The 27,673-nt window shown below is 37.8% G+C and overlaps 1 protein-coding gene across 1 annotated transcript in view; it reads left to right on the top strand.

Annotated features, from left to right (window-relative positions):
* Nucleotides 1–14: 14 nt before the first annotated feature.
* The window catches only part of TENT4A (terminal nucleotidyltransferase 4A), a 58,982-nt gene continuing 31,323 nt past the window's right edge, over nucleotides 15–27,673 (top strand). Inside the window, 9 exon segments of the mRNA XM_008922825.4 lie at nucleotides 15–271; nucleotides 274–312; nucleotides 13,963–14,087; nucleotides 15,829–15,875; nucleotides 16,751–16,871; nucleotides 18,432–18,539; nucleotides 19,240–19,368; nucleotides 20,480–20,693; nucleotides 26,784–26,910. Coding sequence (XP_008921073.2) covers nucleotides 178–271; nucleotides 274–312; nucleotides 13,963–14,087; nucleotides 15,829–15,875; nucleotides 16,751–16,871; nucleotides 18,432–18,539; nucleotides 19,240–19,368; nucleotides 20,480–20,693; nucleotides 26,784–26,910 — 1,004 coding nt within the window. The 5' untranslated portion in view covers nucleotides 15–177.

Consider the following 27,673-nt stretch of genomic DNA (forward strand, 5'->3'; position numbering starts at 1 on the left):
AGCGGGGCCGGACCCGGGGAGTTTTTTAACTTCCACGAGAACAAAGTGAACGCTGTGAACGGGCACCACCAGCCGCCGCACCTGGCGCGCAGCACCCACCCGCAGCCGGCGTCTCCCCAGCAGCACCAGTACCACCCGGGCCGCAGGAAACGGGAGAATAAAGCCAGCACCTATGGGATGAATTACCTGCTCTCGGGCAGCCGCGGCGTCGCCGTCAACAACTCCCCGCACCAGCAGCGGCAGCGCCTCAGCCGGGCGCTTCAGAGCCCCGGCATCCTTGGAAGACCAGGAAATACAGTCCCGGCGTTGCAGGGGGTTGAGCAGCCGTGGGCCCCTGGGCTGCTGCAGCCCAGAGGGAAGGGGGCCTCGTCCACCTCTGCTGGGGCGCCTTCGAGCTCGGGGGCGTTGGGTTGGGGTCACATGAACTCCTCTGGAGCCGGCCGCCACAGCGAGGCCAAGGGTAGGAGGCGGCGGGGCACAAACCCATGCTCTTTCATAAATCACCGTGCTCTTTTATAAATCACCTTGCTCTATGCCGGCCGGGTGGCTCCTGGACGAAGTAGCGATTCGGACAGGACCAGGGAAGCCATGGATACAGGGGGTTAGGCCTTGCTTTGTAGTAGGTTGAGAGGTGAAATTGCCAGGCCAATATCAGAGGTCACCTACAATAAATAAAGCAAGGATGGGTGAGGGATGCTTGTTAAAACTCCCAGGGGCAAATCCATATTGTAAGGGAAAAGTGGAAGGCTTCAGTTCAGTGGAAATCAAAGAACACTTGTTTACTCATTTTTAAATGCCTCTGCTTAGGCTGTAGCAAACTGGTTAGCTCAAGGAGTGTTAGGAACATCACTTGAAAAGGAGGTGCTGAGTTCTGTCTGAAATAAGCATGAAAGTCGTTGTGGTCTTAAAACATGTCTCTCAAGTGTGTTCTAGTGCTAGCATGGGTTGAGCCAGCCAGTATTTGAACTGAAATCTTGTCTTTCGAAAGAGACCACTTTTATGAAGTTTACCCTATCCTGTGGCCATACCTTTCTCATATAAATAGGTGGGTGGTAAGGCCGAGTATTCAACTTGATCTTATTGGCATGGAGAAGGGACTAAACTTGAACAAAGCCCCTCTGGGACGCTCAGTGTGCTTGCTATATTTCACCTGTCAAATTTCATTCAGTCAAGGCAAAATGTTGCTTTCTAACATTAAGGTTATTTTATTCTTGGAAAAAGAATGCCTTGACTGACCATAGCAGATTTCTGATGTCACTTCAAAAATAGTTTCTTGCAACTCCTAAAATCCAAGACCCTTGGATACCTGTGGAGTAAAGGCACTGCATATTTGTATAGGGGAAATAGCTAAAGATAATAGGATGCCCTTTGAGAACTGGGAATTTTTAAGTGAGAGATTTAACTTAAGAACAGCGTCTTCCTTTTCTCTTTTGTGTGCTACTGTCAGGTGTTGAGTACACTAAAGTTATTCTGAAGTATTAAAAGATATTTTTAAAGTTCTGATTTTGTAAACCAAGGCTTCTCCTAGGAAGGACAAGACTTGTGACTGCTGCTTTTTAATTCCAGACTGACACTGCAAATTCAAATTACTTACAGGAAGCTAGAATTGGAATCTTTAAGAGGGTTCTTATGCTTGGAGCACTGGGCCCTATACTATATATTCAGATGTACGTCTAAAATTCCAGCAGTATCTTGAAAATAGTGTGAATTTTTTGTTTTATTTTCAAAGAGATGCAGTAGACCTCTGAGTTAATTTTTTAATTTATCAGTGTAAGACAAGTCAATGTCAGTGAGGCAGATCTCCAGGCAGGCAGAGGAGGGAGCTGCCTAAGGTCACCCAGCAGATCTGTGGCAAACCTGGGAATCAAATCCAGGCATTGCAGGTTCTGTCCTGTAGTTGTTAGGCAGCACCACCTATGCCAATCATATGGATTTACGTTTAATCTTTTACCCTTTTGTTTTCTGTTAGCTTTCCTTTAATATTGGTTATGCCACTCTTCAAGTATAACTTTATAGAGAATCCATACATGAGAAAATTGTTTAGCTGAGATCCAATTGCATTGTTCAGTTCTGTAAACACGGGTAGTTCTTTTGCTGATATGTTAGTGAGAAGTCTTGCTAAAAAGCTTTGAAAGTGGAAGGTGTGTTTCCTGATCTTCTTTCAAGGATCTGTGTTACTACAGTGGGACCTGATTCTAGGAGTGGGGTATCAGTAACCTACAGCATATGTGATCCTGTAGTTCCAGAGCTTTCCTTAAAGTAGCAGGGAGCTAGTGCTGAAAGAGAGCATCAGTGTTGAAACCACAGACCTAATATGAGAAGCAGTTTCTGCCTTAGAGTTCTGTTACCCAAGGTGAATCTTGGACAAGTGTGTATTCTAGAACAATTTTCTGTTTGGTGCTACTAATTTTTTGTGAATTACTTATATGATTTAAATAAGAATACTGTCACTGATAGGGTGGATTTAGGTATCTATCTTCTGTAGTAAGTCATGACTACTGGTGAGTTTAACATAATTTTCCTAAAGCCTGACTGGTGTAGGCGATGCAAATAAAAATTACAGTGAAAAGGCTGGAGTGGGAACAGATCCCTGCAGGACTTTGTTGTGGGTCCTTTATATTCCTGTTTAGCTGCCTGCTGTTCCTTGGAACTGTCAGCCTGGTCCTGAAGCATCACTTCGATATCTCATGACCTATTGATAGAGCATCTTCGGTGGTGCCAAACTGGTGTATTCAACTGTTGACAAATGTAATCCTTAAAATCTTCAGTTGCAATCTGGTTTGGGCATCAATTATAGGAAGAAACACTTGATCATAGATGCTATTAGCTTACACTATGCATGAATGGTAGAGCTTATTCTGCTGTGAGTATTGCTATCAAATGAATGTTTTTCTGCAACATGCTGAAATTTCCAAGTAATATACAGTAGCTCACGGTGTTACCGTGTTGTCTTTTGGTAACAGGCTAAGAAGGGTAATCTCTGTTTGCCCTCTCCCAGGCTGCAACAGTACTTTTGATGAATCGTTTGCGTGCTTTGAAACAGTACTGTGCTCTCTCTACTTTTGCATTCAGAGCTGGAGATGGTCTGTAGCAGTGCAAGTCATCGTAGTTTTTTCTCAAGTTGCTCATAGTCAGTGGCTTTGTGATGGTAAGTGTGGTGATGTTTAGGAACTTTGTATGCTATAAAGTCAGTGTTTTGCTCTGTTTTTATACAGCATTCCTTTTCTTCCAGTGGACTCATGCTTTCAGCACTTTTTGACAGCAGCATGGCGATCTTTGAAAAGGAAATTTTCTTATAAAACACAAGTGTGAGTAGCTGTGCTTGATTAGACTTCATCCTAAAGCTATACTTTTAGATGCCCTAGATTGTTCTGTGTCATGCTTTTACAGAATTTTGGAAGGTAAGGTGTGAGGAGATTGAAGCACTGGAATAATATGGCTTCAGCAGAGTGATTAATACGGCAAAAGTGCAAATTCCTATATGCCTGGGTTTAGTTTAGGACTACAGATGACAAAATAATTGTTTTCAGATGCAAGGCAGAGAAGTTTTCTTTAATATTATGAGGTTAGTTCATACTATTGTGACTGATGTTCAGAGCTACATGTTGTTTCTTGGTACTGTGAAATATTCTCTTGTGTGGTTTAAAGCTATGCTTAACATCTTAGGGTCTGAATTCTTTGTTAAGCAAATACCTCCTGTTTCTGTAAAGACAGTATCTTAAATATAAGCATCCAGAGAGTTTAAAGGTGCTCAAATTTTATTTCATAATATGGCATCAAGCTATTCTAAACTTTTTACTAAGGACTCACAGGTCCCACATTTGGACACAGAGCTAATAAGAGTGCTTTCTCATAAGATGTAGTGAATAACTTATGAATCGTATAAAATCATATCAGATTTAATTATTTTGTTCCTTAGTATGAATTTAATTAATTAAGTAAAGAATTAAAGCATTTTTAACAGTATGAGACTGTTCTGCTTAATGCTTTCAACTAAATGTTGAGACTAATTGTAGATGTTGAATGCGATTAGCAGTGAAATACCTGGCATATCTGCTTGGCACATTACAGTGCTGTGCAGAAACAACAGAACTGGCTTGTTGAGGATTAGTTTGGGTACCAGAACTGTTATGATATGTTGGAATGGTGCTCTGCCTGGACTAATTAGTGTTGCATAGTGTCTGATGACTTACTGCATTCGTTTTTCGCCCTACATAGCTGGTTGTCTTTAATCATCTCTTGATAATGACACAGAAATTCTGCTGTAGAGCACAAGAGTGCAAAGACCTCTGCATTTCCTTAGGCTGAAGGAGGATTCAGACCAGCATTCCCTGATGACCACAGCAGGTACCTGGGGAGAATTCTCATAAGCAAGGTAAGCTTATGACAATGCTTCCCCAGAAGACTTACTTTAGTGTTCACCAGTTTGCAGCTGAATGATGCTGTGTAAAAAAAAAAGTGATCTCTAGAGGTGTGGTGGTGCTACTGTATGCAAAGTCTGTATTAGGTTTTCTTTATTTCTTCACCTGTATGAAGTGTTTCTAATTCCCATCTTACAGGGTCTTCTGCTTTTTTAGTATATTGTTGAACTTTGACCAAGATAAATTAGGGGCTTGTCGAAGGCACTGTTAGAAATGCATTGCTTCAGGACCTTGCATAGCTTCAGTTGCGTGTTTGTCAACCCTTGCGTCTTATTATGCTGCTGTCAGAGCTGTCAGATGTAAACTAATGTGTAGGGATGCCACATTGTTAGCCCCTTTCGCAAATTTCGTTTTCTCGTGCTTTGAGCTGGAAGAATGTAGACTTTGGAACCTCTATGATGCCTTTAGTGTCTGCACTGGAGTGTCCAGCTTTTGTAAGGGCTTTAAGGGTTTCTCAAGGGTGGTTATTCTTAACTTATCCCCATAGTTAACAGTGTTGTCTTGCTCCAACACCTTCTGATAAAGAATCAACACAGTAGGCTATGCTTCATCCACACTGCTGTTAAATCCATGGTGTTTGCTGTCTCCAGTGTTAGGTGGGTGCCTGTAGTGGAGGCGTTAATGTAGGAGGCAGGTAGCACTGGTGCTGTACACTCAATTCTTGTTTTGTTTGACTACAAGATCAGGGCAGAACTAGGCAGTATATACCGTAGTATGCAATCCTTGCGTGGGAGTAGTTGGTTGTTAGTCACAGTAAATTTCTGGAGAGAGCAGCGGGATGTAGTTGAATGGATTGTTTTCATGCCTAGAGGCTGGTACACAGCAAAGTTCAAGGGTAGTTGCTGGATGAATATCAAAAGAACAGAACATCTGTTTTTTCTGTGGTCAAGTAAGTTGAGTAGAGTAGGTAAAGCTCAAAGTTTCCTTATAAAGTGGATACCTAGCCTAGAGTTAGAGACTGATGCTTTTGGCAGTGGAGTGAAAGGATTGTTTTGGCAGCAGTAGACTTGAGAGTCAGTAGAGGTACTAGAGGTCAGAAGGGCTAAGCTACAGTGGTAAAACATGAGAAGGCTTTGCATGACAGGTGCTCACATCTGTGTATAAAGGAGAGTGGGACATGTTTGGACCAGTTTCATGCTGGCATCAGCTTCATGATGTTTTTGCCAGTTGTTAGGCTTTGGCAGTAGAGATAATTGGCATTAAGAACATCAACAGCTGTACGGGGTGAGACCATTAGAGGACAGTGCCAAATATTGGTAGAGGAATAAATCAACATGAGCCTGTGGTGATATTTCCTGGAAGCATCTCTTAGCTTTAAATGATGTATGGTTCTTGGACTACCTGGGTTACAGGCAGTGCATTGTTACTTACTGTGGATTTTGTGTGTGAATGTCTTGATCTTGTATGATCTGGGATCAGAAGTGACCTGTGGGTAGATGTTCCTTAGTTAAGCTATGCATTATGTAAGGACCTTTATTTTTTTTTCTTGAGGCTGTCACTAGGGTTGTAGTTGCTGCCAGTCACAGCTCTGTGCATCACTGAGGCAGTCCATGAGTGTTCTTTGCAGCTGACTTGAAAAAGGAGTGGGAAAAGTTGAATCACCTGACAGTTGTCTTGTTTTCTACTCTGTTTAATCATTTCTTCTTTTGAAACCATTTTCTGCTTCTGGATGTTGGTCCCTTCTGTATACTTTGCAATTCTGGTGTATCTTTGGGACTTGCATGAACCAGACCTGTGTGTGATAGTGTCATGGTATTCCTGCATGTTGGGCTATCTTGTTCTATCTTGTACTTTGTTTCCTGATTACTAATGTGAGACTTGCATGTTTTTGTGCTTTGAGGCTTCACTGGTGATTTTCCTTTAATACTGAAACTGAGAGATACAGCTGTTTGTTTTGTTTAAAACAATTCTTTATCAAGTCTTCACCCTCATATCAGCTTAGTTTCTTCATAAGCCTGCATAAGTGCATGTGGGGCCATTGTCAAATGCTATTTGGGAATGCAGGTAGATAACAGATTTGCCTTTGTGGATCACTGATTCTTCAAGTAGCTCTTAATGTTTTCTAAGGTTTGTTGTTTTTTTTTTTTTTTTGTGACACTACTACCATTTATGATAGCTATGTTAGCATCTTGATACAGTCATAACTATTTGTGTTGCATTGATTCTACTTTTGGCTACCTCGACTATTTTGAATGTCAAAACTAATGCTTTTAAACTAAAAAAAAAAAGATAACTGCTTAAGTGTTATTCTGATACAAATGCAGTATTGAGTGAGTGTAACTTGGTGAATACCAAATTATCAGGAACAGATTTTTTATGAAGTATTTTCTACTGAAAAGTTGGCTTGTGATAAGTTCTCCCCATGTAGTTATGGATCAGGGAAACTTCTGAAGGATTAAAAAAAAGAAAAAAGTACTAGCTTCTCTGCATGTCACACATTGGGATCACTTGACTTTCTCTGTACTGATCACTTAATTCACTTAACAGAAGCAGGTTTTGGGGCTCTTGAACTAGTTTAGCCTTTCTCAAGCATAGCTTTGCATCTCATTAAGTTGTTCCTCATAATCGTTTTTGATATCCTTAATCTTCCAATCCTCTTTTCCTCTTTGTACGTGACTTCAGGGTTTCTGAAGACATCTGATGGAATTCTGTGACAAGGTGGTAGAAGCTCTTTTTTCCCCTAAAACCTGATTAGTGATGCACGTTTCTGCTACAACCAGTGTGATCTCTTTCATAGTCACTGAAACACCTTATTCTTTTGGTTACGATTCTTAACTTAAGGAGCTTCCTCTTTTATATGGTGAACTCAGCAGTACTGAAATCCAGAAAAGGCTTTTCTAGCTTTTGTTACCTTGCAGAGATGCTGACTTTGAATGTGCAGGGTTTGCTGCTAGTGGTGCTTTGATGGATACATTTTGAATTAGATTCTGGTCCTTGGTATTATGTCAAGAGTTGCTTCTCTTAAACATTTCAGTGGCTAACCTAGTGTAATGCATATCTGATCTGCGTGGGCATAATTAGTCTCTCATCACTAATGTGTTTCTTCTCTTGTGTTTCATCTGACTTGTCTGGGAAGTTAATCACTTGCTATCCTTGGGCATTTGGAAAAGAATGGTATTACAACAGGAATTTTGGGGTTTAGCGGTTCTATTTACTGGCATAGCAAGCTTGCTGATTCAGTTCCAAGGTATAACATATGGTGTTCTTCACTGGTACAACAAAATAATTATGGTATTTTCTTGGTGGTGTGATGAAGTCCAGCAGTCCAAGTCAGGAGTAATGTACTTCAGAAGCTTACATAGTGGGTCTATTTTGCCATGTATTAAACTGGAGATGTACATCTGCTTATTTTTTATATTTTTTTATAATGCAGCTTTTTCAGAGGACATCTAGCCATTAATAATGTAATTGCTTGAGTTATACTGGTTTGACATAGTTTGCAAAAATACATTAGTTTTTGATTCTTTTTCAAAATGCAAACAAATTCTGTTACTTAAGTCTGGAAATTTGCAGTGTAAGTCAGTCCAACAAGCTTAGTTTCTTGAGCACATCAACTATTAAAGTGTTCCTAAGAGGTAAAATCTAATTGGCAAGAAATTTGGTCTAAAATTAGGACAGGCTTTGACTTGAAAGACTGTGGGGCAAAGGGAGAGCTTAGAGGGGAAATAAGAACAATATGATCTCTTGCGGAAAAGGTACAGTATATTTTATAAACTACTCTTTGTTCTGTGGATGAAAACAAAAGTGCTTTTTTCTTCCATTCTCTCCGTAGTAGTTAGCTTGCAAAGTAAGCTTGATTCTTATTTGAGTGTGGTGTTTAGGGTACCTGTCTGTAAAACATTTCACAGCTCTGATTTGTAAGTTCTATATAGTTGAGATTTCTTTTTTTTATTCTGCCAGTCTTTGTAGTTTTCTACCTTCCATACAATTACAGTGTCAAAGATAATTGCTGCCTGAATTACCTAGTAATAGGAGACTGATTTGCTGCAGCAGTATAGTCTGAATGTAACACTGTTTTCATAGTTTCTCTTATCTGTAGTCTTAGAACATTGCAAATGGTATAGAGTACTCCTGCCTGAGCCTTACTGGTATTAAGGAGGACTAGTATACAAAGCTAAAGGCATCTGATGGATGTTGTGAGTTTAGTGGGAAGAGAAGAATTTTAAGTTCATCTCCTCTTCATGGTCATTGTTTTAATTTTGCAACTTTTGCAGATGTCCTAATTTCAGATCATACTGGAAAAGTCTGTGTCTCAGAATATACCATTTCTTTCACTCATATTTATATATATATTCTCCTTTATTTCACTGAACTGTGTTCCTTAGACTGTAAGACTGATTTCAACTACTGAATGCATTTTGATTGCTGTAGTGTGAGATTTCACCTGCATTTCCATGGTAATGCAATTGTGCTTTGCTCTAGTTGTAGGTGGTGTAGTTCAACAGATTTCCAAAATATGTGCAGTGACTGCTGTGCCTTTCAGTGTTTAATCTCAAGGCAGCAAAGTCCTCACATGTGTTTTGGAGTTTGTGCTTCATTGAAAGAACGTATTCTGTGTCTTGTAACCTTTATTTCAACAAAGATTCTGTTGAAATACTGCTTATACCTCCTCATTTCTTTACTTCCCTTTCCTACACACCTGTAGTGTTACACCCACGTGCTTTAACTGTGTCATCTTTTCTTTCCTTTTATAACGATTCTTTGATTATGTGTTAGACTCTAGTTAGAAAAATACTCATTCTAGTAAGTAGAGGATATGTTATGAAAAATAATTAGTTGTTCCATATAAAGGGTGCAGTCATGTTTCTGTCTGTTCCTTTACACTAAATTCATGTGCTTAATAGCATAGGCATGCTGAAAAGAAAGAGGCTGCTTACTTGAGGGAACAATCTCTGTAGCTTTTCATTCACCTTCTGGTTTGTTGCTGCTGTTTGAGTATTTCAATTTCAGTGCAATGAAGTTAGCCCTTGAAGTAATGTCAGTCTTATGTATAATAATAGTTCTAGATACAGTACATGAATAAAGTACATGCTCTCCTTTGTTGGATACCTGCCTTTAAGGAAAAACGTTACAAAAGCCTGAGAATGTCACCTGAGTTTTATTTTAACCTGGAGGGTAGAAGTGCGTCTGCCTTTCCTAAACCAGTAAAAGGGATAATTTTTTGATAAACAGAAGATGTTAATTCTGTTGTGTAGCTCAGCCTGTAAGCAGCAGATGCTTGCTGTGCTTAGCCAGTAATAGCATCGGTGAATAGGCTGTTAAAATTAGCAAGCTGAATAGTGTAGCAAGTACAAGTATCCTCTCTTCTTCATCCCTGTGTTCTAATCTTTTCCGTCTTGCATTAAGAGTACAGGTACAGCTCATCAACAAGTTTCTTTCCCAGTGTTTCTATAAATATAATAAAACTGCCTTGTGAGATAGTTGATTAAAAGGCCTACATTTGCTAGAAAAGTAATCCAATAGGCATCTTAAAATGTTATAGAAGATAGTTAGGTGCGGGGATGCTGTTGGGAGTCCAAAATCTTTAAGAAGCCAGAAGAAAATTGAGCAAATTGACTAGCTATATGTTGAAGGAAGTGCTATTAAAAAAGAAAGAGTTAGGATGTTACTTGTATCTGCATGTACATCATGTGCTGCAAATGGAAATTGTGTTCCTAATGATTAAAATACTGTCTCACAGTCCTGATTTAAGAGGAGCTTATGAAAATCATAGAGGCTCTGTGGACAGAATACTTAAGTAAAAGCTATCCCTGTGTTGGCTGGCTGAATGTCCCATTGTTACCTGTTTTTTTCAGACAGCACATTATTCCTTCAGCTAGTAGAGAAGTTACTCCAGGATTAGCATACAGGAGCAGCATACAAGATCTTGTTTTATGTGTATCAGAGCTTTTTTTTTTTTATGACTGTGTTCCAATAACCTTGTTTGAGCAAAGATGTTTAGAAAAATGTAAACTATTGTAACATTAACTTTTCAAAAAGCATCTCAATTTTGAGAAGCTTCTTCAGGTGGAAGCCAAAAGGCTAAAATGCTAAAGTGGTTGTGCTGTCATGTGCTGACTGTGAGGATAGCACTGATTCTTATCCAGAAGGCCATAGACCAGGAAAATCTTCTCTAAGAAGCAGAAACTGTTGAATTAAGGAAAACTGACTGGAAAGAGCAAAGAAAATAGAAGTCTGTTAAGACAGAGGGTTTGAGAGCTGGTTTACTAAGTGCATTAAAACCTGAAAACCTTGCACATCGAAAGCAAGAAACTTTGCCAGAGTCACTAGGGCTCGTAGAGAGACATGAAAGGGCACCCAAGGAAAGTCAGATCATATAGTAAGAATTAAAGCGAACTAATTGCATTACCTTCTGTCAGAGAAGGTCTTAAGATTGACTTCTCATGAGAACTTTCTTTGACTCTGGGCCACTGTCATTTTAAATTTCAGTAAGAATGTTTAAATCCAATCAGAAGAATGATACCTATTGTACAACTGTGTCTTGTGGTATATGCCAAATAATTTCAGAGAAATTAACCATGAGTATAGTTTGAACTCTAAATGATTTTTGATTATCTAGCCCTTTGTTTAATGATTCAGTTTGCATGGGACAACAGCGAAGTACTGTCTTGCCAGTACAAAGTAGAAAATATGAAGCTGACTTCATAGTACAAGGTAGATCAGGGAAGGAAATGTAGACTAGTGATGAGTGATATTCTTCTTTCATGATATGATTAAGAATTATGACAGTGTTAATCATCTGAACAGAAGCTCTGTGGGGCATTGAAGTGAGAGTGCTTATGTGTTGGCTATTTTTCTGAGCTCACTGACACGCTAGGGGCTGCTTTTGAAAGGCTATGCTGCGTATGGTAGAGGTTGCAGTGCATAGGGGAACTCAGACCCCTTTTACTCTCCTCCTCTAATACAGGATGGCTACTATAAATGCATTTTTTTTCCAGAAATGTCTCCTGCAGTGGTTGGATGGTGCTGATACTGTAACAAAACAGAACTTGCTTGCATGAGCAAACATAAAGAAAGGATCTAGTGCATGTTTTGATAAAGGTAGTTGTGTCTCACAGGTCTCGTTTTCTGGAAGGATTAATTGTTAATCTGTATTCCTGTGTTCAGTCTGATAACACAGAACTGCTGGATTTTTTTTTTTTCCGAAGAATGTTTCTGAGATTCTTTTTTGAAGACCATGTAAAAACTGAACAATTACAGATTTGCTGGGCTTATGGGTTAGCTGCTTAGAAATAACCAAAGGAAAGAATAAATTATTTACTTTATAATAAGGGAAGATTACCAGTAGAATGACTCAAGATGCTGTTGCTCCATATATTTATAAATACTTGGAGGGAAGAAATGAATGAGGGAAGGATAGAAGAGGTAATAGACAGCTAGAGCTGACTGCAGACGGTTGCAGTGGGATTTCATTGTTGGTTAGATTATAAAATTACTGGTAAAGTTGAATTTTTCAGTAAATACAGAAACGTGATTGAAGAAAAATAGTTCAGGCTGAATATACCCAGTGGATGGGCTTTATGTTGGTAGTTTTGTTCAGAAAACACCTTAAAGCTCCTTCATAATGATTTCTTTTAAAGAGCAGCTGTATACTCAAGTAGCAGCAGCAATCTTGGCGAATGTAGAGACAATAAAATGAAAACAGGTGTGTGTTGGACTGAAGGGCGGAATTCCGTGTTGACTCTGTGTGTGTTTGCCACCTGTCAGAAAATGTGGTGCAAACTGAAAACAAGCTGAAGAAGGTTAGCAGTGATCAAACTTTGGACTTGCTTTTGTGTAAAGAGAGAGAAATCAATGAGGATTAGTAGCTTGGAAAACTGCTGGTGGATAGAGGCAAGTGGATATGAATTGAGAACCTGTGAAGTGTTACGTTTTAAGATGAACTGCCAGTAATAACTTTTTTTGCCCCAAGAAAAAGAGCATCAGATAAAATCATTACCAGGCAACAATTTAAAACAAAGTTCTCTTTACTCTGATGCATACTTAAATTCTCATAGAATGCCGTTGTGACAAAAGCATAAATGGACTGAAAGAGTTGGAAAAATCAATGGAAGAAAAGTCCTTTGAGCTAATATGCATCATGATTGGGATCCACCCCAAAAGTATGCCAAAGGATATTACTGGAGGCTTGGAAGGATGGCTGCCCCTTTGTCGTTCCTGTTTTTCCTTGCTTTCACCCTGTATCTACAGGCAGGAGAATAGGAAGTCTTCAGTTTGACCCCACTGCTGTTAGGTGTGTTGCAAGTATTTTATTCTTTGGTCTTGTTGTCTTGCAAAGGAAAATAGCATACTTTCTATAAACAAAACAGGGTCATGTTAGTTTGCATTTTCTGTCTTGCTCGAAAGTTTTGGAATCAAGTAGATTCATCAACATATTGAAATGTAGTCTGCAGTGTACTTAAATGTTCATTTAGGGATCCAAGCTCAGTTTAAGATCAGAGAAAGGGCAAACAGTAATTCTAAGTATGTATGCTTTTTGGAAGTGTCTTTGTGCTTTGCTGCTAAAATCTTTGTGTATTGAATTCTGACACTTAACCTCCAACAGATATGCCTAATTTTTATCTGTTAGAGTTGGAAATACCTATTAAAATGAGTTGCTGAAGTCTCAGGTGAAGAGTTATGAGTTTTTCTGGAGTTGTATTAAATTTTGCTTTTGAAAGGCTAAGTATATTAACTATAGATTGATTTTTGGTTTTAGGACAGTATTTGGATTTCACTGCATTGTTGACTAGATATGTTTCTTGAGTTAGAGAGAAATCTTAAAAACGTGTCAACATCAAAAGATGTCTTTGTAAAATGTCACAGCTGTAGTTATTTGCTTTTTTTTTTTGTTTGACATAGCTTGATGCTTTTCCACTGAAAAAAGCAAACATGGCATTCACCTTAAAACTCAAATTTGGCAGCAAGTGTTCTATAGTATTGGGAGATGGGAAACAAAAGGGCTTAATAGGTGTATAAGGTTCCAGTGTCAGAACTCTTCATGTAACACTGGTATTAAAATACTTTACACTTGAGAACATATTTAACACTTCTTACTCTGCATTCAGTGGAAAGGTCACTTCCTGTGTGAATGAACGGCTAATTAAGGGTTTGAGTGTCAAGGGAATCCCCCTTTGTCAAAGTGGACATGTTCATATCAAGAAATACTCAAATGTCCTTTTTATTACCCTTCACAGAAATGCATCAATACCAGTGGCCTGTTTGCAAGTCTGTGTAAGCTACCACATACACAGAAGTAAGAACTGCTGGAAGAATAAACCTATTTGAAGATTTTAGTTGTTCCGGTGCCATTTCACATTTGTGTCATTACGTAGTTTTTAAGATTCAACTTCATTTTTTAAAGAAAATAAACATAGAGAAACAGGAATTGAATTTGGCTTCCAATGTTGAGCCAGTAAGAAATTTAGTAAATGTCTACTAGAGTTAGTGTTCTGAGTCTTTTGGTTAAAGAATGATATTGAATAAAGCCTGTGGCCTGTTTCTGGTAAAATTTATTGTAATAGTTAAATTGTCATTATAACTGATCCTACTTTCTCCATTAGACTACATGAAGAAATAATTGACTTCTATGACTTCATGTCCCCTCGTCCTGAAGAAGCAGCTATGAGAAGAGAAGTGGTAAAAAGAATAGAAACAGTCATCAAAGATCTCTGGCCTACAGCTGATGTGAGTGTAATTTAAGTTGTGATTTGCTTTTCTAGTAAATTGTAGAGCTTGATTCACTTAACCTTGCTATTATATTCCGTGTTTTAGAAATTAACAGATAATACTTCAAACTTGAGGCAATTGACTTCATATTGCAGCTCTTGCAGTATTTGGCAGTTCATTTTGAAAAGCGGGGGAGACTTCAAACCTAGATGTCAGGTTAATGAATGTTACTGATTATTTTTTCATTTTGAGAACTGGGAATGTGAAGAGCTGTCCACTTTAAATAGTGCATTTCTTAAAGTAATAAAGCAGTAGGACAAGAGGGCACAGTCCTAATCTATGCCAGGGGAGGTTTAGGTTAGACATTAGAAAGAAATTCTATACAGAGTGAGTGATCGGACATTGGAATTGGCTGCCCAGGGAGGTGGTGGAGTCCCTGGAGGTATTTAAGAAGAGACTGGATGTGACACTTAGTGCTATGGTCTAGTTGATAGAGTGGTGCTGGGTCATGGGTTGGACTCGATCTCAGAGTCCAATCTGGTTGATTCTGTGATTCTATAAATTGATTGTCTTATAACTTAATTTTGGATGTTAAAGTGAGACTGACTACCTATATGTTCATTGCTGTAAGGAGTCCTGACTGTGGATATTTGTAAATAATAATGTTTTACAAAAGAGCAGTTAAACACAGATTTTCTTGGTTTTTTTGTACTCTTCATGAATTTGACATTCAGGAGGTTACTTTAGCCCTACTTTAATGGGAAAATTGCACTCCCTGAGATACTTTGCAACCAATGTTTGTGTAATTTCAAACACTTTGTTACCCAATGAGTAAGTTTGCTCATACAAAAAGAATGTCTCATCCAAAAAGAACTGTATCTCTAGCATCACCCTCATGATTACCAGATAGTAGCATTGTCATGTGTAAGCAGAAAAATGCTTCAGATCACTGTGATTTCATATCCTCCTGTGGCAAAAAGTGAGGCCTCTGGCCACAGCACTGAGCTAAAGATACTGTAAAGCTCATCTGCTTCATCCTTACCCGTGTTTTTCCTTCATAGTAAGACTTTTCTGCCTTGTGGAAATAGATAGAAACACTAAAATGACCCAGTGTTGCCCAGCCTTTTCATAGGAAGAAAGAAGTGAACTTATAAATTGTGCTCTGCTCTATCAGAGGGTGAAGAAGGTCTCAATTCTTTAGGTTGGAAGCATACTAAAAATATTTGATGTGGACTGTGGATTTATCTCCAGCATGCCTGCTTTTCCACACAAAGACACCTGCTGCTACTTGATAGTCATCCTTAACAGTAAAATCTGGAGTATTTATCTTTATCTGAATTATACATTTAGATGCACTTGCTGTTTTTTAAACCTAAAAATTTGGAAAATTTATTCCCTTAAACTCTTCCAATTTCAGTAAAGCTGTTCTGTGAGGGGAAAAAAAGGAAGCAGGAAGGAAGGAAAGTGATAAAAACTGTCAAACTGGAAATAAATACTGAAAAGCATTTGTTTAAATCTGTGCTTTGTTAGCAGGATTGGTATTTATTTCATGTTTAAGAAGTACCCAATTTCCTCTAAAGTTGCATGTGTAAGAAAAAGTGAAGTTGTACATGCTTAGTGTAGTGTATAATACTTTAAGGATATAGACTATATCCTTGACTATATCCTTAACAAGTTGAGAAAAATATTGTCTTCTGAAAGTAAAATTAAGTGATCATTCATAGTTACAAGATATTTCCTTGGTGTGTTTTTTTTTCAGGTCCAGATATTTGGCAGCTTTAGTACAGGGCTTTATCTTCCAACTAGGTAAGTAATAGTTTACTTTTACATAAAGTTTTCCTTTTAGAGAAATGGTACATTTCAAAGAGGAGTTTAGACTGGAATGTGTAAACCTGTCAAACTTTCAGTCAAACTTTTGTCTAGTGCTTAATGTGACAAAGGGAAAAGCTTTTGAACTTCAAGATTTGCAGTAAGTTTTTTATGTGTCATTGTACTGCTCTGTTGACCCTTTTAAACATACAGTGGAAATGAATGTTTATTGTTTACTGTGTAAACATTGTTTTGTTAAATAAGATGAATTACTGAGAGTGTGTCACTTATCACAGAGTTACTTTGTAAAGTTGAAAGAGTCATCACTGTGATGTATTCTCATTGGTTTGGAGAGCAAAATGTATTACTTAATTTGTTGTTTTATATCACTTAATGGTTCAGTTGATGGATGTGGAAAACCTGTGTAACTCTGTGTAAAAGACTGTGTTATCTTTACATTGATTAAATTTTTAGTAGGAAAGCACTGGAAATTTCATTTCTATGAATAGCAATCAATGATAAAAATGGTTTGGACTATTAACGTGCTTGTCAACATGGGTATATAGGTTAGGGATAGAACTGGGCTGTGGAAGTCAGAGGGGAGGGAGCAGGAAAGGTAAAAGGGCGAGGACCTCAAAGAACTCATCAGAGAAGTGGAGGCAGGAAAGTAGAATGCTGCTTTGGGTCCTAGAGCACAGTAGACTCTCTTGCTTAACAATCCTAAAAGGAGTTAATTGGGAACCTAGATTAAAAGTTGCACAGTGATCACCCTGTAGGACTTGTGATATGTAGAATGCCAATTTGATCGTATTTTTTGGTGGTGTATTATACTATAGACTTAATGGATTTCATATTGTGTTCTTTTTGTCTAGTGATATTGATCTGGTTGTTTTTGGGAAATGGGAACGGCCTCCTTTACAGCTGCTGGAGCAAGCGCTAAGAAAACACAATGTGGCTGAACCATATTCCATTAAAGTACTTGATAAAGCTACAGTAAGTAATAGTCTTTGGAATACTGAACTAAAAAACTTTCAGATCCCTTAAGATGGTGGTGGTAAATATGTACTTTTAATTCATGAAGCAAATTATATTGTTTTAAGCTCTCTAAGCAAGATTTCAGTAGAATCTGTACATGCTTAGCAATAACATGTAGTCTTTTACACAGACAGTGGTAATTGTGTACTGTGTTTGCTGGAAGGCCATATCTTGTGCTTATGTTGTCAATAGGGATCTGAAAGGCAGTATTTGCAAAATATCCAGTAAAATAAATTTACTCTTAGCATAATGTTTTTCCATTGACCTTTGAGGGGAATTTGTTTACCCAGGGACCGCTAACTAGAGCTGTCTGTCTTGGAAAACAATTTTCAGATTGTCTTTTTTCTAATGACATAGTGAAATGTTCCAAACCTAACATTTATTTTTCCCTTCCAAAATATGCTACTTGTGAGCTTTATTTAATTTGTGAAACTGATGAGTATTATCTCTTACATCTATCTTGTAAGCCTAACAAATCACATTGAATATGTTAAAAACTTAATGTATGAGAATTTTATGTTACTGAGCAAGTGATGTTTTCCCAGGCAACTAGGGTGAGTATTCAAAACTTCTGTTAACAAGCTGCTATGTTTTGTGGTCTCCAAAACAGGCTAATTCTTTTAGGTCCAGAATATTCTTGTGGCTTCCGTCAGAGTAGCAGCACATAACGGTAGCTCTGGTAGTCTTTGGTTTACTTGAGAACAAATGGGATTTTCAGAATCTGTGTTACCAGTTAGTGATGGAAAATGGCAGTAGGCTAGGCTTACAATTCTATTAGCCTTTCTTGTCTTATTCCTTCTGCTGTTGGTATAAGATGATGCCATACATCTACTCTTCTTCATTTTCCGTTTCAGATTAAAAATACATAAAGTTCAATTTAAAATAAATACTGTCAGCTGAAGTTGAGGTTATGATTTAAGATGGTTTTGGAAGATACTGCTTTCCAGATGATGGTGTGAGGCTGAACTACATATTCAGTCAATCTGTAATAATTTATTGCTGCTGTACTGCTACTTCTGCTTTGCTTTGTCTCATCTGGCTTTCATTTGACACTACAGTGAACCAGTTCAGCTTGATAAACCAACAGACGTTGCTTTCTGCTAGGTTAGTCTTCTATCAGTTTAGCAAGTGAATGGCACAGTGCTGGGTCAGAGGAGTTCAGTTCCCGCAGGTTATTAGGTTGGAACATCTATTAACAGGAGCAAGTTATTAAATTAACTAAACTTAGTTGTCTTACAAAACACTGGTATTGCAGCTATGAAGGCACATGTCCAACAGCTATGGGTGTAACAGTGATTGTAAGTTAATGTAATTGTGCGTGTGCATGTTTTTAATCACCAAACTAAAAAAAAAAGTTTACTTGTCAGTCAAGTTAGGATTGTTACCTCTTCTCAAAAAGACAGAATTGATAGTTGCATTAATCAGCATTGGTAGTATCTCTGTGTCTTAAGTGAGTAAGCTAGAGAATAGCACCAGTGTTGTATTTCTGGGGATTCATAATTGTTTTAATCTTTTCAGGTACCAATAATAAAACTTACTGACCAGGAGACAGAAGTGAAAGTTGATATCAGTTTTAATGTAGAAACTGGTGTGAAGGCAGCTCGATTTATCAAGGAATACATGAAGGTACCAGCCATGTAGTGAATGTTATACTACTTACCAAGGATGTGCTTAAATGCTTAGCTAACCTTTTTTGGTATGGCTTGAAAATTTACTGCTGAAGACTATTTTCATTAATTAAACATGGATGTTTTAATTTATTTTCTATTGGTATCTATTCCGTGTTCCCTTCGAATGTTAGTTGTTTGCCTGAATAAACCTGTACACTGAAGAGACTTCTCTAATCATGTCTAGATCTGCAGATAGGTACTAAACTTTGCTTCTAAAGGAAGTCTCTTTTCAAGGTTTGCTTACCTTGAATTTCAGTGATGCTTGATTATGAATACTGTCTTGCTAAACTTCCATAAACCAATTCTTCTGTAGCTACATACTTAAAAGTATCCTTTTATGCTCTTCAGTAAAAGTATTATTCAGATTGAAAGTTTTGACTATAGTAAGTGACACTGGCATTCAAAGAAGGATATAAAAATCTCAGTGTTTGGGGGGATAAATTTTACATGTAAGCTCTTCAATCAGAGTTGAAGTCTATTCATCAGCATCTAGAATAAAAAAATGCATGTTTCAGTTCTTCCTATGGAAACACTTTATAGCACATCACTGAAAATACTTTTGTATTAGATGAATTTTTGTGTATTGAGATTGCATAGTGCTTAATTTGTTTTGGAATGTTGACATTGTAATTGATAAGCCTTACTTTGCTTTGCAGAAATACTCTTTGCTGCCTTATTTGATTTTAGTATTAAAACAGTTCCTCCTTCAGAGGGATTTGAATGAAGTTTTTACTGGTGGAATTAGCTCTTACAGCCTAATTTTAATGGCAATTAGTTTCCTACAGGTAAGTCTGTTCCTTATTTGTTTCTATGTTCTTTAAAATATTTTGATTTTTGTACCTATGCCCTTTTGTTGTACTGTTTCTTCCGACCGCTCCTCGCAATGCACAGCTTTGTTGTTATGGCTCTGAGCGTTTGACTGTTGGCAGTTCCTATGGACTGCCTCTCAAACACCTAAGAACTTCTCTTCCCTGTGTGAAGTGAAACAGCAGCAGGAGCCTTGTGAAAGGCACAGGGGGTGTGCATTGTTTTCTGTACCAGGGTGTGTACCTGAATGGTGTTACCTAATGGTACCTAATGGTGTTGCATAAATCTGCCAGGATGCAGTTTGTGTGTTGCTTCCTAGACTACTGATACTGAACGTGCAGAGTAGTTGATTTCAGTGTTTATTAAAATTATGAAATCCAACAGTCAGGTTGGTTTTTAATTGTGTTGTTCAGGTTTTGACATGGGTAAGACTGACATACGCTGTACATAACTGATGAAATAACTGAGTTACAATGTTACAAATGAGTCACAATGCCTTCCAATAAATTTTTGTGACAGTACACTTCCTACAGGTATGAACAAGTATGGAGTTAGCATCTCTTGGCAACTGTGGTGATGGAAAAACTACATATTCTCTGCTACTGCTGCTTGTTGAAATATTACTATCGATTTTATATACCAGATATAATATGTGGAGATAGAGACAAGAACTGTATTTTAATTGGGACAGATAGATTCTGCCCCTCCTTCTGAAAACATTGAGGGATAGATTTTCTGTGAAAAATCAGGTATTACTTTGTTACTAACTAATTGTAACAATTAGTACATACTAAGCTGTAATTTAGTAGAAGCAATACTTCTTTATTGCTTTTGACTTAGGGGAAAGAATTCCCTAAGCCTCAAAAAGCCATGAGGAAGGTTGAAAGAATTCTTGGGCTTCCAGATACTGCTGAAGTGCTGCCCCCTCTCGGTTGTGTGAGAGTAGTTTAAAATCATGGAGAAGGAATGACTGAGTTGAGACTTCTGTGAAATAATACTCAGCTGTTTAAATGAGAGCTTTTTGTTGCCCTGTGTTCATGGTCTGAAAACTATTAATTTTTAATAATCAAAAACTGTGTTTTGTCACAGCTGCATCCAAGAATTGATGCCAGAAGAGCTGATGAAAACCTTGGAATGCTTCTAATAGAATTTTTTGAACTCTATGGAAGGAACTTTAACTACTTGAAAACTGGTATTAGAATAAAAAATGGAGGTGCCTATATTGCCAAAGAAGAAATCATGAAAGTCATGACTAATGGATACAGACCATCCATGCTATGTATTGAAGATCCTCTCCTGCCTGGTAAGATTGTACGCTTGCAATATTCCAGGGCTTTGGCTCAACTTGTGATTCATGGCTTCTGTTAGTCTGTCAAACAAATTAAGAAGCTGCACTGAAAGAGACTGTTGCTGGTGTAGAGGTGCAGTTATGGAGAAGGGCTAAGGGATCTGGACCTGAAGTCTCCCAAGATTCATAGCCTGAATAAATTGAATTGCACAGGCACAGTGCAGTTGCATAATGAATTAAAGATTCAGAACTGTGTTGAGTATATAATAAGAGTCTCTGACAGTACTGAGAGACAGTAAAAGGAAGAAGTCCAGGAAATCCTGGGAGAGGGTTTGTTAGTAGGAACAGTTCTCCATTGTTCATTATGAGAATGGAAGGTATAGCTTTTCTCACGACGGTGTGTGGTGCCATAGTGCAGATAAATTATACCATGTGGGAAAGAAATGCCCCAGATGAGGTATCTGTCCTGCAGGGCGGTGCTGTAGAGACCACATAGGAACGTGGGTGTGTATCCATAAATATACAGCAAGGGACTGGCTGGTGGTGGTGTGGAGAATTGTTTGCATAACTGGCTTCTGTGCAGCACCTTTAGAGTATGGTTGCATGTACTTTTGAAAGTAACTAACATAAAATTAATTTTTTTTAAGATTTGGTTTTGATTCAGTAACCTTCAAAATAATCAAGAATAATTTTGGCTGAGAGCCTCAAAAACATTTCCAGCTTTAAAGTACTCAGTTTGTATTCTATTTAGACTGCCACAAGTAGCTAAAATTCCAAAACAGCTTTTTAATAAAGTCAATTTTCAGTTAATTTGGACTTCAGCATTAGTATTTCTAGAATGTAATTGGCACTCAAACTCCATAGTGTCACATCTTGTGCATAGACTGCTTATGTACAGCACTACTAAAGCAAATACCATGGATCAGGAGCTGAAGTCTGGCACCTTGTGAAATACTCAATATACTGAATGTTCATAGTTCTTTAGAACACATTGCAGGCTCTGATACTCATTTGTCTAACCACGTATCTGATATGTTTGTAGCTCTGAGTTTGTGTCCACCATGATTCTTGTACGTGGTCAGGCATATGAGTGATTTTGCAGAACTGCCATTATGTCATTGAGATTTCCTTCAGGAGCTCTGTACTTACTTGCCTGAAGATCCATTTGAATAGCAGCATAAGCCACAATTGTTTAGAGTCAAAAGCATCCACTGCCCGCCAGTTCTGTTCTTTCTTATCTGCTGAGGACTGAAGGAAAAGAAATTGCATATGCTACACAATGTTTTAATCACTGCTAATAGTGTGTTGGAGAAGAAAAATTAAATTTTAGGGCTCTGTACTGTTCCTCCTAGCATAAATCTTGCAGCAGTGAAGAACTATAGTTTAGAAAAAAGGTATCTAGTTGTATGCTATCAAAGAGTTGGTAAGAATTAAATTCCAGAGGAGTTTATATGGGCTGAGATAATGTAATTCTTGCAGGAGATAGTGTTTTGGCAATGGAAATGAAAGCTGACAATAGCTTGAAGTTATCTGACCACTGTGTCCCGTAGGAATATTTTCTGACAGCTAATACAGACCTTCAGAACTTACCTGATGGAGCTAGGAGGAAAATTATATAGAACATATAGGATGGCTCTTTCAATCAGATCACATGAGTACAGCCTCCTTAGATCTAGACTTAGTCACATACTCGTACAGTATCTCAAATTACCTGCCAAGTGTATGTAGATAATGTCAAGAATTCTGTTGACTGGTATAGTTCTGTTCCTCCTTCTGTCCCAGTACAAAAAACTTTTCCAAGGCTTCAGGTCCTTGCCCAGTTGACAAGTCATCATCTCTGATTAGTTTGCATTCAGATCCACTCAGTGTCTAACTCTGTGAGGGCTGGTGGCAGAACTGTGAAGGAGATGGGAACAAATATTTTGGTAGAGTGGACACAGATGTCTCTTGACTTAAATTAGCATAAGCTGTCACAGAGTTTTGCCCCTGCAAACCTGTGTTCACACTGTATGCGCAAGTCTTTAATCTTTTTTCAATCTTTTTTTTTAGCCTGATCACAACTATCTCTAAATCTCCAGTTAAACCTTGGAAGAAGACTTCAAAAAATGACTTTGTAATCCAAAAATGTAACAAAAAATACAGGGATAAAAAGAAGGCCTAGTAATTTCTCAGAGTTGTGTAAAAGTCCCTCCTGTGGGATTATGCACTAGTTCAACAATGGGATACTGAAGGGTATAACTCATAAGAATAGCTTTGAGTAGTCTTGCAGGGGACAGGAACACGTTTAGTGGGATTAGTTCCTTTAAGTTGGAGGAACTGTGTTTTCTTGAGTTTGAAATGGTGATGTTTGGCTAACAGATGTAAGGTGTTATCAGAAGGTTATGATACTTCAGTTCTACCTGCTCAGTACCTTCTGTTAGTTCCTGGATTTAGAAGGAACAGGCATCAAACTGTTCTGTTGCTGTTTTGGTCATAATGGGTTTTGCTTGGATTCTTCTGGGTGCTGTAGGGTTTCCTCTGGGATTTTCAAAGATGTATTATTGTGTGCCAGAAAATGATAACTTCTGTGATTTGAGAACCAAGATTCCAAGAAAGATTTCAGGAATCCACACTTAAAGTGGGAAGTGGAGTAGTATGGATTTGAGTTATCAGACTAATCTACTGGTGATGCATTTTGAAGTAGTTGTGTATACTTGACCTTTTTAAATCATGTAACATCTCTTATCTTGAGTTAGTGTCCTAGGATAGGGTAATGAGATGAAAATCATTCCCTTAACATCCTCCAAAAGGAGGGAGTTTCTGTAAACATCCTGTAGCTGCACCATTTCAATTTCTCAAAGCAATTGTCCTATTTTTTGATGTATAAAAAGTAAAAGGATTTATTTAGGAGAATTGCAAAGCCAGGCACTCAGAAGTCTATTCACAGTAATATGTTGGAGCAGAGTAGATGATACCATCTTAGAAAAGGTTTGTGTGGTGTTGTTCTAGCAGCATGCTGTCCTGGAAGACATAACTCTGATTGCAGGTGACAAACTTATAATCTGTGGTTGTAAAACAAGCTTGGCACTTATGCAGCAGACTGTTAGGGAGACTTATTATTTTATGCCTTTAGGAATCAGGTGATTATCAAGGTCCTTCAGTCATTTCTGATGTTCAGAACAGGAATGATTTTGATCTTATTTCAGATTGTCAGTGGCTAGAGTAATTAAATTGCTGCCCTTTAACACATTAGAGTTTAAAACTTGGGAGTTCCACCTCTACTGCTCCTTTCCCTCCCATCCCTTTTTCTTCATTCTGAATTGCTGTGGGCTCTAATGAAAGCTCTAAACCTTAAATTCAATGTGTTTTGTTTGGAAAGAGACTCTTTAACTTGAAGGACTTATGCTTCATGTTGCTTGCTTCTGCATCTCGATAGGTTACAAGTACAGCAAGTAATTAGATTGGCAACAATTGTTGATGGGATTGTCTCTTCTAGCCTTAGTGGCTGCCCAGAATTACTCATTGCAGCTTTTCAGTATCTGCTATTTGTCATTAGAACCTGCAAATATATATGTGTGTGTATAAAACATGTTTATAAAAATACACAAATACATTGAACTTAGCATCTGAAAGAACCTCTTTAGTTCTGAAACTTGCAAAAAGGTGTTTACTAGATAATAGCTTAACATAAATGGGTCTGCTTTAGTTTTAGTTACCTTTACCTTTTCCGGACTGTATTCTTAAAACTGCTTCAGATAAAGGATACTGATAGCAAGTGGTAGAAACTTTGGACATGCTCCTTTAGGGATGAAGGCTTTGTTAGAAAGAATAAGGATTGAATTATACATGAAATCACACACCATTGTTATCTGCTAACGTACATCTGAGTATTGAAATATGTATTTTTTTTTTAAAAGTGAGAGCATTTGGGTTACAAGTTTTAGCTGATCAGTCTAGATTGTGACAAAAGAAGGATGCTCAGTTGTGTAAGGCATGATCCTCTAATGAGAGTGATCTCTCAGAGGAAAATCTATTCAGGACAGCAAATGTAAATATGCAATCTTTTGACTTCATTAATATGCTACTTTCTTGATTAGGTAGGGCCATCTCTATACAGAGTTGACTGGTGCAGTTCACAGTAGCTCCAGCTGCAGTGTAAATCAGAAGCTCTGCAGACTGTGTAATTGATTAAAACTGGTTTATTCAGACACTTTATGAACTAATTACAGGTGCAGAGTGAGGCAGTCCAGGAACCTAGGCATGAACTATTCTGCCTCTGTTCTCAAATCTGCTTCAATTGTCACTCAAACACAACTTTGTTGATTTAAACTGAACTGCCTGAGTTTGCTGTAAGTGGATTAGGGAAGGATTTCTTTTACTGGCACAACAGTGCCATTATGTGGCAACTGCTGCTGGACACAAGTGTCCTGCTTCTGAAAAACCTATACTGTATTAATCATTACTTTTCTAGTAGAATTAACATTTTTCTGCTCTGATTTCTTTACCACTGAAATACCTCAGTCACTTCTCTCAGCTGCCATTGGACTAAGTCATTTTGAAGTCACCTGTGAAGAATACTCCTATGTCTTCTTCTAGATTCACTGCCCTAAGCCCACATTGATCTCTGCTTCTACTTCAGAATAGAGTCCAATAGTAAATAAATCATTTAAAGAGACTTCTGTAATTTTGAGCCTAGTAGCTGCTGCATACTGCAGCAGTGCGTTCAGAACGAGATACTCAGTTACTTCAGTAAAGTATTTTTATATACTTCAGGAAGTATTTCTTGTTTAGTTTTTATTTGACTTTGTAAATTACTGGAAAAGTTCTGTTTTCCCAAAATGCTCTTGCTCTCAGTCTGTTTTCACTGATTATGCTTTTCTGTTAGAGTGGCATTATGGTTATAGAATCTTGAAGGATTAAAATGTGTTGTCAAGTAGTCAAGTGAAGGTTGTTTTATTTTTCCCCCTTGTATGACAGATCTCGGCATGTTTGTCTATAATGGCTTGCTGGACAAAACACTTAGGGGAATGAAGAATTCCTCTGAAGTCAGATTCAGTCCTCCAAAGGATAGATTCTGTCCTTTACCCATCAATTTTCAAAATGCCATTTTTCATTAATTTCTTTTAATTATGGGCCCTGATCTGATTTTTCAAGCTTTAAAGAATCATGCTCAGTGGTTTATCCCTCTCCAGTGTTCTCACAGCATTTCACACATCATTTTGAAGGAGGGAAGCTTTCACTGTAAGTTTTCTACCTACTCAAGACCTAGTCTGTATTTTATTCAATTTGAAGGAAGTTTTATTTGTGTTTCTTAAGTTGAATGCTGACAGTGAACTTTTGGTGTCTGGTACCAAATATATCTACAAAAACCCTCACATGTTTCATGTTATTAATAGCAAAAGTCAAAGGTGTCAAATGGGAGATCAATTTTTGTACATTTTCACTGATATAGAAACTGTACCATGTTCTTAGCTTCTGCAGTTCCTCACATGACACTGGATTTGGAAGGAATTCTGGTTAAAATGTTACTCATACCTAAAGAAGAGCAGTTGAGAGTGCCAGTAACTTGATCAAAAAACAATGCTGTACAAACTTCTGGAATCCTCTGTGGTAGATTTTGACCAACTGGTTTATCCTGTGGAGATAAATAGTTTGTATGAGTTGGTCTATTAATGTCTAGTTTTGATAAGGTGAAACAGGGGTTGATGTGCATATATCTGACCCAACTGAAGACAATGTGGCTGCACAAGTGTCATTTTAAGCTGAATTTGCCCTACAGAAACTCTACTGGTAAGTGAGACATGATGCTTTGAGCTTGGTAGGTTCACTCTTGAAAAACAGCTATAAGAGCTTTAAGCTGATCTCTGCGCTCCGTTTCTTTCAGGTGCTGGTGCACGAGTATTTTAAAAGTGGTAAATTGAATGCATAATGTTAAGTGTCATTCTAAGGTTAACTTCTATTGAGATAGGCACACTTGATGTGTGCCTTCCTGATGTGATTCGGATGGGATAAACAGCTTGAACAGAATTAGGCTGTATTGTTAAGGCTTCTGAGCTTTAAGTATGAATAATTTTTTGGTTACTGATATTAAAAAAAGATGATCTGATGACTGTCACATTATTTCAGGAAACGACGTTGGCAGAAGTTCTTACGGTGCCATGCAAGTGAAACAAGTTTTTGATTATGCCTACATTGTTCTTAGCCATGCAGTATCACCACTTGCAAGATCATATCCAAATAGAGATTCTGAGAGGTAATTAGTTCACTTTTTAAATATCCATTTGTCTGTGTAATCAATTAGGAATGTTTGGGTCTAGATCAATAAAAGGAATAATGTTATTTATTGTTTAAATGTGGCTGTATTGAAATCTGCACAAAAATTTAAGCTGCCCAGGGATATGTGAGTGCAATGCCTCGGTGTGCAGCACTGAAATGAAGAGAATATGATAAAACCCAGGATGAGTCCAATGTGAGATTCTGTTATTGTGGAAGGGAGCCAGAAGATAATTGGTGTTTCCTCAAACGTTCTGCCTAAAGTATTTCAAGGGAAGGTTTGCTTCTTTAATGTTTGGTATGATGTATGTCTGTAATATGGCAGAAAGAAATGTGTGTGATCAAATTGCCTGTTTAGACAGAAAAGGCTAAGATTTTCCCTAGTTCTTTAATACTGACCCCATAAGCTGTTTTAAAAGACCTGATATGTATTTAAGAATTAAAAGAAGAATTAAAAGTATTATATTTAAAATTATTAAAAATATTGAAAGAATTAGCTCATTTTGACCATAATTTCAGGACTGCCATTAAAAGTAGCATACTTGTAGACATGCCATTTTTAATGCAGTTCTTAGTGTCTTTCATAGAAACACTGTACAACCAGTACTTTCTCAGCTCTCACCTTTGCAATTTCTCTGTTTTTTGAAAGGGGCGGAGAAAGAAAAAGAAGGCCTGGCAGCCACGTTGCATTTCCATTCATGTGTCTGCTCTAGTATATGTTATTTTAACTCTCAGTATAAATT

This window comes from Manacus vitellinus, unplaced genomic scaffold (genome assembly GCF_001715985.3).
Source record: "Manacus vitellinus isolate BGI_N305 unplaced genomic scaffold, ASM171598v3 scaffold_17_pilon, whole genome shotgun sequence".
Taxonomy (NCBI): Eukaryota; Metazoa; Chordata; class Aves; order Passeriformes; family Pipridae; genus Manacus; species Manacus vitellinus.